The sequence below is a fragment of the Capsicum annuum genome, chromosome 12, assembly GCF_002878395.1.
Source record: "Capsicum annuum cultivar UCD-10X-F1 chromosome 12, UCD10Xv1.1, whole genome shotgun sequence".
NCBI classification, from domain to species: Eukaryota; Viridiplantae; Streptophyta; class Magnoliopsida; order Solanales; family Solanaceae; genus Capsicum; species Capsicum annuum.
This window is the reverse complement of record NC_061122.1, coordinates 66,058,222-66,068,675: the sequence shown is the minus strand read 5'-3', so window position 1 is coordinate 66,068,675 and position 10,454 is coordinate 66,058,222. Positions and strand designations below refer to the sequence as shown.

General features: G+C 38.8%; 1 protein-coding gene across 4 annotated transcripts; it reads right to left on the bottom strand.

The window, feature by feature from the left end:
- Positions 1–2,510: 2,510 nt before the first annotated feature.
- On the bottom strand, positions 2,511–8,757 carry LOC107873064 (general transcription factor IIH subunit 2). Of its 4 annotated transcripts, none has more exons than XR_007048660.1 (4): positions 8,232–8,757; positions 7,673–8,045; positions 3,149–3,355; positions 2,511–2,908 (listed from the first exon to the last, which is right to left on the bottom strand). XR_007048660.1 is itself a non-coding variant. In XM_016719779.2 (3 exons), the coding sequence occupies exons 1-3, from the start codon at positions 8,505–8,507 to the stop codon at positions 3,207–3,209; spliced, it is 798 nt and encodes a 265-aa protein (XP_016575265.1). In that variant the 5' UTR covers positions 8,508–8,756; the 3' UTR covers positions 2,511–3,206. The 4 variants fall into 4 exon arrangements, 2 of the variants coding, with proteins under 2 accessions (XP_016575265.1, XP_047257766.1); XR_007048661.1 differs by having other exon boundaries at positions 2,996–3,355; positions 7,673–7,999; XM_016719779.2 differs by having other exon boundaries at positions 2,511–3,355; positions 8,232–8,756.
- Between the last annotated feature and the right edge of the window lie 1,697 nt (positions 8,758–10,454).

Sequence of the window (10,454 nt, the reverse complement as noted above, 5' to 3'; positions counted from 1 at the left end):
GTTTATCGACCTAGAAAAGGCCTATGATAGAGTTCCCAAGGAGATTCTTTGGAGGTGTTTGGAAGTTATAGTTGTTCCTATAGAGTATGTTAAGGCGATTAAGGATATGTATGACGAAGCCAAGACTCGGGTTAGGACTGGGGAGGATACTCGGAACACTTTCTTGTCTTGATAGGGTTACATCAAGGTTCGACGCTTAGTCCGTTTCTTTTTTCCTTGGTGATGGATGTTTTGACACGGCACATTTAGGATGAGGTGCCCAATTGTTTGCTTTTTTCGGATGATGTGGTCTTGATTGATGAGACACGTAGTGGAGTTAATGCTAAATTGGAGGTTTGGAGGCAAACTCTTGAGTCTAAAGGGTTTAGGTTGAGTAGGTCCAAGACGGAATATTTGGAGTGTAAGTTCAGCGAGGTATCTCATGAGTTCGATGTGGTTGTTAAGCTTAACACTCATTCTATCAGTAAGAGAGATAGTTTCAAGTATCTAGGGTCGATGATTCAGGAGAATGGAGAGATTGACAAGGATGTCACTCATCGGATCGGGGTAGGATGGATGAAATGGAGGCTCGCCTCCGGTATCTTGTGTGACAAAAAGGTACCTCCCAAACTTAAAGTCTAGTTTTACAGAGTGGTGGTTAGACCGGCTTTGTTGTATGGGGCAGAGCGTTGGCCTATAAAGGAGACCCACATTTAGAAGATAAAGGTGGTGGAGATAAGAATGCTTCGGTGAATATGTAGGTAGGAATGAGGTTATTCGTGATAGGGTGGGAGTGGCTTCGGTGGAGGCCAAGATGATGGAAGCAAAGTTGAGATGGTTTGGTCATGTGATGAAGAGGAGCACGGATGTCCCAATGCGGAGGTGTGAGACATTGGCTAGGGATGGTTTCAAGCAAGGAAGAGATAGACCGAAGAAATATTGGAGGGAGGTGATTAGACATGACATGGAGAAGCTTCAGCTAACCGAAGACATGGCCCTGGATAGAAAGTTATGGAGGAGGCGAATTAGGGTAGAAGGTTAATATGAGTTTAGGATGTTGTATGATTTGGTGTGGTATTTGAATATGTTAATTTCTATTGTATCTTGTTTTATTACTATTCATTAATATTATTATGTCTTATCTTAGATTGCTTTATTTTGAGTCGGGGGTCTATCGAAAACAACCTTTCTATCTCACTTTTGAGGTAGTGGTATGGACTGTGTACACTTACCTCCCTTGACCTCACTTGGTAGGAATATATTGGGTATGTTGTTGTTGTACTTTTTCAAATCAATATCAAATCAAATTAAGGTATTCAAAATAAAACAATCACTTTAAAAATAGAAGAGAAATGAGTTTTTCTTTAAAACTAACTTTACTGTAGTACTTGTGTCAAAAGAATTTACAGAAAAAACTTTGAATATCATAGTTGATTGTAATTTATTTAAAATTAAAGCGTGATTATTATTATTGTGATTATACACGAGGGGATATAAATAAATAAATTTTAAATTTTCTCCTCTATCTTTCTGCTTTTCTTTTCTTGGAATTTATTTGAAATCATAGCGTAATTATTATTATTGTTATTATACACGAGGAGATATAAATAAATGAATTTTCTCCTCTTATCTTTCTGCTTTCCTTTTCTTGAAATTAGATAACAAGATGATCATAAAATTAGGACAATGCCATCTATTTTTTGTTAATTTTTATATTTTAATATTAAAATTACGTCATAAATATAACAAGGTCTTTTATCACCGCGCGAACATATCCACTAGTTTACATATAAGACAAACGTTTCAACTTTTGCCCGTTAGATAGACATTCAAGACATTTCAAGATAGTGAACCTACATAATTGACTAGAAGTTCTATTTTCTAAACAAAAGTTAAACTTACGTATTGTGCACCAGACTTAAGTTCTAACTTTTACCCATAAAGCAAACATTTCGGACATTTTGAGACAACGAACATGCTCAATTTATCAAAGTTTTGGCTTAAAGCCAAAAACTGAAGTATGTTATCCATCATACGAAGTTCTATACGAAGTTCTAACTTATGCCCATAAAACAAGCGTTCGTGACATTTTTAAGATTAAAAAAAACATGTTCAATTGATCACATGTCTGCCTAGAACTTAGGCGGACAAAAAATCAAAATTGGATAATTTAAAGGACAAAAACTCAAGACCAGACACTAGGGATATTAGAAATATATACTCACCTTTAAATAAAAATATATTGAAACTCAGCGTATCAGTAAATACCAAATAACTGAACTGAAACTGAACAACCAGAACTGAATCGAAACAAACTACAGTTCAGTACTCAGTATATAACAATTCAAAATCCGAAGAGCGAAATAACGAACGCCTCCCCCAGTGACAACGACAGATGGTTGAAAATCCTCAAGAGTCAACAAAGGTCATACAAATGTATCTAAAACTTGATTATTGATCAGAGTAACACAAATTTGGTTGGGGAGCACTGTGAGTGCGTGGTAAATAAAATTTTAATAGAGGCTCGAGAGTGATTTAAATCAACTTATATTATGCACAAACAGGAGGAGCAGGTGTTTACAGTTCATGTGTCATTCTCAGTGGTGCCAAAAGATTGAATAAGGCTTATGTGACTTGTCATAAGAGCTATTGCTAATTGTGCCTGAACAATCTCTTGGCTTAAGAGCCTTGATGGATAATCCTCATCTACCAGCAGCAGCAAAGGCCTCTACCCTTGGAAATGCGCAATGAAGCACTAAAAAGTTATTTCACCAGTGGATTGTCCGGTCATCAAATGCAAAAATTCCTGACGCTCGAAGGTAAACAGAGATCTCATCACGTCTTTCATTTTTCTTCTTTAAAGTCAAAATTCGAAGGTGCAAGAAGCAACAATCTGATAGTGTCATATATGATACATCATGCCATAATCCTGCATTGCTTCAAAAAAAAAAGAACTTATAATCCTGCATTGCTCCAAAAAAAAAAAGAACTTTTAATTAGACCATAGGAGTTTCACTTTGAGATCTGTAACTACGTTTCCCATAGCTGTTCCATAGAAATTGGCTGCATCCAACAATAAAGATTCCTATAAAAGTAGCGAGCTTGACTTTTCCTCAGGACATGCTGTGAAACAAGATTTACTTGAAAAGAACATCTAACATAACATTACATTTTGCCATTTAGCTTGTTCCATTTGAGAAATAAACCACTTCAGAAACAGATGTTTATCATTGTTCCATATCACTACTAGTCTCGGAATTCCTTAAGCTCTCACAAACTGGACAATTGTGCAAACTCTCATGTAAATAAATATCACAATCAAGGCAGAAGTGTTGTTTGCAGTTTGGACAAGCAACCTGTGGACCTGGCAAATTTCCTGTATCAAATCAAATAAAGAGAAAAGTGGAACAAGCAAAAAGTGAGAATCCAGATGAATGAAGAGAAAAGTTGAACAAGCAAAAAGTGAGAATCCTGATGAATGAAGAGAAATATGGAAGAAGCAAAAAGCGAGACTCCTGTAAATTAAGTTTGAATTAGGCCAAATACAAGGACATCCTCTTATATCTTAATGTTACCACAACTTTTCACTTAGACATCTCAATTAAGGTTGTTATCGTTTAGACAACTAACATATATCCAAAATATTCTGTTTGAACACCTCACAATAATGTGGCACCAGTGAGTGATTTTCACAGAGTTATGCGCATGTATTGTAATGTAATTTTTTTATTATTATTTCTTTCTTCTTCTTTCTCCTCCAGCTCCTCTCTGCTGCTGCCACCACCTCTACGCCATCAGTTTGGACAGACTACAGATCACCAAGGCTAGGACAGATGGAAAGAAATCACTTAGTGTTTGTCTCTGTTGGGAATTGAACCTGAGACCTCAGGGTGCTTGCATCTGCCTTCAAATACACCAGTTTGTAGCTATGTGGTGAGAGAAGTAATAAAAAGGGACGGGATCCTGGAAGGAAGTTGTATTGGACGACTTTCAATTTATTGAGGTTCATGCAGATTAGTAAAAGATAGGGCACAATGAAAGAAAAAGATCTATGTAGGAAATACCTATTAATTAAGAATATGTTTTAGTTATGCTAACACTTTTACATTACATCCTATATTTTTATCGGAGTTGTTTAGCCTTTCAGAAGTTAATACGACAGTAGCAAATATAAAGAACTTCCAATTACTTTTTATGTTGCCTTATTTTTGCTTCTATTTTTATTTTATGTAATGTTGTCCTGAGATGAGCTTAACTAGAGTAATATGGTCAACGAGGATTCAAATAATCAACCCCCACTTGCTTGGGAGTGAGGTGTAGTGGTGTATTTTTGGGCAGCTGACTACTGTAGGGATGACTTGATTATTTATAGGCATGATTTGCGTTGTTTGGAATAAAGTGACATACTTGGAGAGAGCAAATTTATGGAGAGATTTGTACGGGTAACGGAGAAAATTGAGGAATGAGTTGCCCTGTAGCTTTGCTCGATTCGCTATTTTGCCACATCACCGCATGAACTCACATATTTTATTCTTTTACTAGCTAGGCATGATGTGTTGTTCATAGGCAAATTTTAAGGTGCCTAAACAAAAGGCTAGGGCAACTTTAAAGGGTTGCCTACGTATTTGACCTTGCATTAAGAAGAGACAAATATTTTCCTTTCCAGGTTTTATGATCCCAACGCCATGTTTGGTCTAAGCACAACTAATTTTACAGAATAATTTCCTAATTCATCACACAACTTACAAGAAATTTGGCAATAAAACAAACTATCTGTCTAAATACAAATACTAGTTCAGCAGGCTACTTCCTTCAAAGACAAATTTCAGTATTGCTTGAAATTTTCTCTCAACACATTCCTCAAAGGACATAATTACAAAAATACAGCGAGAAGCACAGAATTGTACTGAAAAAAACTTATCATCCTGGACGTGCATAACATAAGCTCGAAAAACACCCCGTTTCTTATGTAGAACACTTGAGACATTTCTTTAGCTTCAGTTAACAAAAGATCAGTTAAGATTAGTGTGGGTTTTTTTTTTCCTTTCATTCTTTTCTAATCGGAGAAATGCACAAAGAAGAAATCAGATGACAAACAATTACGCAAATGGCTTCTCTGCAGCTATCAGCTTAAAGAAAGGCACTTCACTGACATCATCAGCAACACGAGATGCTTCAAGTCAGGGTTATGTGCCCGAGTGTTATTCTGATAAGCTACTCCATTTGAGAATTCTCACCTTATCAAACATCCTAACATATAAATGGAGAATGATAATATCTGCCCAAAAATGCAAATCTTTTACAAATATCCTGTGTGACCAGGTGCTAGGGGTGTGCAAAAACCGAACCGACCGATAAACCGAACCTATAAAAATGTTATTGGTTTATTGTTATTGGGTTAACGGTTTTTTAATGGTTTTATAAAAAAAATTATTGGGTTGTTGGTTCGGTTTGACTTTTTCTTATTCGGTTATTGGATAAACTGATAACCCAATAAAAATATAGTAAATTACTATTTTACACACACACACACTATATATATATATATATATATATATTAATTTTCCCTAAGTAACATTTAGTTCAAACTTGAGGATTCTTGTAAATTAAAGTAAATCGTGTAGGATTTTGATTGTAATTTATACTCGGTTTCTTTTCATGTTAGTTACTATTTTTTCTATTTTATGAGTATTTTCTTATCGGTTGAGTCACAGTATGAAGATTTGGGAGAGGGTGGTTGAGCGAAGATTGAAGAGGGTCGTGTCCATTTCGGAGAATCAGTTTGGTTTTATGTCTGATCGCTCGACGACAGAGGCAAACCACCTAGTGAGGAGATTGGTGGAGCAGTATAGGGGAAAGGAAGAGATATTTGCACATGGTGTTCATCGACCTGGAGAAGGCGTATGACAAATTCCCTAGTGAGGTTCTTTGGAGATGCTTGGAGGCGAGAGAGGTTCCGATGGCGTACATCAGAGCTATTAAGGACATGTACGATGGAGGGAAGACTCGGGTAAGGACGGTAGGAGGACACTCAGGGTGGAGGACACTCAGGGCAGTTCCCGGTCGAGACAAGGTTGCATCAGGGATCGACTCTTAGCCCGTTTCTGTTAGTGTTGGTGATGGACGTGTTGACACGGAGTATTCAAGGTGAGGTACCTTGGTGTATGTTATTTGCAGATGATGTAGTGCTGATTGATGAGACGCGGGAGGGTGTGAATGAAAGACTGGAGGTTTTGAGGCAAACCTTGAATCTAAGGGGTTCAAGTTGAGTAGGTCCAAGACGGAGTATATGAAATGCAAGTTTAGTGACTCGAGTCAGGAGAACGATGTGGTGGTGAGGTTGGATTCCCAGGATGTCTGTAAGAGGGATAGTTTTAAGTATCTTGGGTCTATGATTCAGGGGAATAACAATATTGATGAGGATGTCTCTAAACATATTGGAGCAGGTTGGATGAAGTAGAGGCTTGCCTCAGGAGTGTTGTGTGATAAAAAGGTGCCCCTTAAGCTTAAAGGCAAATTCTACAGAGTGGCAGTCCGTCCGGTCATGCTGTATGGAGCAGAGTGTTGGCCAGTCAGAACTTCCACATTCAACGATTGAAGGTGGTGGAAATGAGAATGTTGCATTGGATATGTGGACTTACTAGAGGGGATAGAGTTAGGAATGAGACTATCAGGGATAAGATGAGAGTGGCTTCGGTGGAGGACAAAATGCGAGAAGGAAGGCTGAGATGGTTTGGGCATGTGATGAGGAGGCCAGTTCATAGGTGTGAGAGGCTAGCTTTGGATGGCTTTAGGAGGAGTGGAGGTAGGCCGAAGAAATACTGGGGGAGGTGATTAGACATAACATGGAGCAACTACAGCTTACTGAGGACATGACCCTAGATAACAAGGTGTGGAGGTCGCGGATAAGGGTAGAAGGCTAGTATGAGTGTGTGGGTTGTAGCAAGGTGTTGGGAGAGCTCTTGTGTAGCCGGGTTAGTAATCTTAGGACTGTGTCCATTAGTACGAGCCTCTAGTCGGGAGAGTTTGGGTGTTGTGGGTGTCTTTGGTCTGTCAGTGTATGTTACTACAAGGTGAGTGTCCTATCTCTTATTTCTTATCTCGAATTGCTTGTATTTCTATTATTTTGTATTTCTCTGATATCTATTTTATTATTTCTTATTTCTTATTTCTATTATGTCATCCATCCTACTTTATGTTTCACTACGACCTTGTGTACTATTCTCTATTCTGAGCTGGGGATCTATCGAAAACAGCCTCTCTACTTCTTCGGAGATAGCGGTATGAACTGCGTACATTTTCCCCTCCCCAGACCTCACTTTGTGGGAATACACTGTGTTTGTTGTTGTTGTTGGTGGTGGTGGTGGTGGTGGTTAGACCGACAACCGAACCATTAAGGACTAAAAATCTATAAACCGAAAATCGATAAAAAAATATCTTATTGGTTTGGTTATTGGTTTAGCATATTTAGAAACCAAAAACCGCTAAACCAAACTGAAAAACATGAAATCGAACGGAACCGACCGATGCACACCCCTACCAGGTGCCTCATTGGGTTACAGATTCACTTCAGTGGTTATTTACAGTGAAATGTTGAGAGTAAACAGATAAGACAGATTTTCTTGTTTTTGGCATGACTCTTTAAACCTATAGATAGTTTCAATTTTGAAAATAAGCTTAAGAATGCTCTTACCAGGATTTAGGAGACTTAATTGGCAACCAAAGCAATTCTTAGGTAACTTGTGAAGATCTTTTAGAACTAACGGCGAAACGTCATCAAATGGCCTTATTGGGAAGAGATGGTGATATGACCTTGCCAAATGTGGAGAAGAAACAAGAGTCAGGCCGCAGATGCAGCACTCAGCTGGCAGCTCACATATACGTGTTTTGCATCTCGGACAAGTGTATCCACCACCAACTTTAGCCTCTTTATGACATAAACAAATTGAAATGACACCCTGCGCTACTCTTTGGGGGAACCCCATCTTGATTAAATTTGCAACAGCAAACTCTGCAATAGCTGGAGAAGGTGGAGCAAGCTCCAATACCAACTCTTTTAAACGAGGCTAACAGAGAAATAACCAAGAATCAAATTATAAAAAGTTCAAAATATTACGCTTGCCACATATTGCTATTCCTTATTCAATAACCAATTTCTCCTAAATTTCCATGAAAAGATTTCCTTATTCTAGTAGTTTCTTTTACAGAAGTCTCATATTACCATTTTCAGAGTTCAATTATCGATTCCTCACCTTATCCAATGCAACAAAATACATTCCACTAGTCTCTTGGCAGAGATGCTTGCATATGTAGAGTTCTGCAAAGAGACCAATTACTGAGCACCTTAACTTAAATGCTTTGCACTTTTGGATGGTTTCCAGAATATCTCCTAGATCACAAGTGCTAAGAGCTGAATACAAGATAAGGACGTCAAGATGCCCATATGATGGGATTTGATTTAGGAGATCACGCACAAGATCTAGGCCATTCTGAAGGGATGCATCACCTGAGGTCCCCAATTTACCCATCAATGCTTTGATATGAGCCTCAGGGCTGCCACCAAGATCTGTTAAGCAATGAGCTACTCCATCTTTCAAAATTACCAAGCCAATTTGACTCGGGGGATTCTAGATAAAAAATTCTCTTATAAACGCCTCCACTTTTCTGGAAACTACAACCATTTGGCTTGGTTTATAATCCATTTTTGCAGCCTAAAAGCCAAACTCAAGTAAGCAATTATTAGCTCCAAAGTTGTATACAGTTCAAGATAGTATGAGACATTATTGTCACGCTTTCTAAAGTCATTTCTAAAGTCGATTCAGGACATGTACGACGGAGCGAAGACTCCTGTGATGACGATAGGAGATTCGGAGTACTTTTCTGTTTTGACAAGGTTGCACGAGAGATCGTCTCTTAGCCCGTTTTTATTTGCCTTGGTGGTGGATGTTTTGACACGGCGTAATCAAGAGGAGGTGTCTTGGTGTGTTATTTGCTAACGATGTTGTACTAATTGACAAGACTTGGTGAGGAATTAATGCTAAGTTGGAGGTTTGGAGACAGATCCTAGAGTCTAAAGGTTTAGATTGAACAGGACTAAGGCTGAGTACTTTGAATGTAAGTTCAGTGATTAGCACATAAGGCTAAAGTGGTAGTAAAGCTGGATTCTCAGGCAATTCGGAAGAGGGATAGTTTCAAGTATCTTGGATAAAATCCAAGGAGATAAAGAGATTCACGGTACTGACACCCTTCCAGTTGGGGTTACAGGTTGGACCCCACCAGTTCAGGTTCGGGGCATGTCGGTTAGATGATTACCTCTCGCAGTCTCAGTTTCAGATTCAGTCTCAGTAATAGAACTCAGTTCAATTCTACAGATATCAGGACTGTCAGATACAGTCGCTCAGTTCAGTACGAAACTCAGCTGGTTCCATCAGAATCAGGACTGTCAGATACAGTCACCCAGTCCAGTCTAGAACTCAGATGGTTCTTCAGATTCAGGACTGTCAGATACAGTCACACCCAATCCAGTAAAGAACTCAAATAGTTTTTCAGTATCAGTATATTCAGGTATCAGTTATCAGTAATATAGTACCAGTAACCTCAGATATCGGTTACCTGTAAACTCCATAATTCATATCATTAATAGACTCAGTTATTCAGTATCCCAATATTAGTAAACTCAGATGTTAGTACATCAATATTCAGTACTGTCACGACCCCAGTTCCAGTTTATGTATTCATGCATGTATTTCTCACGCGTTCATGTTCATGTCATTAGTCCGTTATTATTGTTCATACATATGAACCCTTGCATTCAGCTTACCTCACTTGCATACTAGTATATTCAATCGTACTAACTCATTTGCGCTATGGTGTGTTATACCATAGGTTTAGAAGCATGAGCTCCCGAGCATCCTTAGTAAATCAGACGTTCAGCAGCCAGCCAGACTAACAGTGAGTCCTCATCATTTGAGGATAGCATGATTATTTTATTACTTTATTATTTCAGTAGTTCGAAGTTAGTTGGAGATATGTCCCATCAACTCCACAATTTTTAGACAGTTTAGAGGCTTTCAGACTACATGTTTCAGACAGTTTATTTTAGTTTTGGGTATTGTTATACCCCTTACAGACATTATTTCATATTTAGTATTAGTTCAGTTTTGAACTTTATAGCCTTACAGCTTATATTCCGCATATTTACAGTATATTATTTAGTGATCAATTACAGATATCAGTCATGGGTTAGCTGGAATGTGTAACTTAGCTCTCTCTCTAGCCTCTAACGGCTCTTTCTCTCTCCCTAGCCTCTCTCTCTCTCTCGCCTCGCCTCGGCCCACGGCCTTCGGCGCCGTCACCGACCGTCGGCGCCGACCCGACCACCGGTCCCCGGCGTCGACCGCCGTCGCCGGCCGAACGGCTTTCTCTCTCTCCCTACCCTCTCTCTCTCCCGCGCTCCGGTCTCCGGCCCCGTCGCC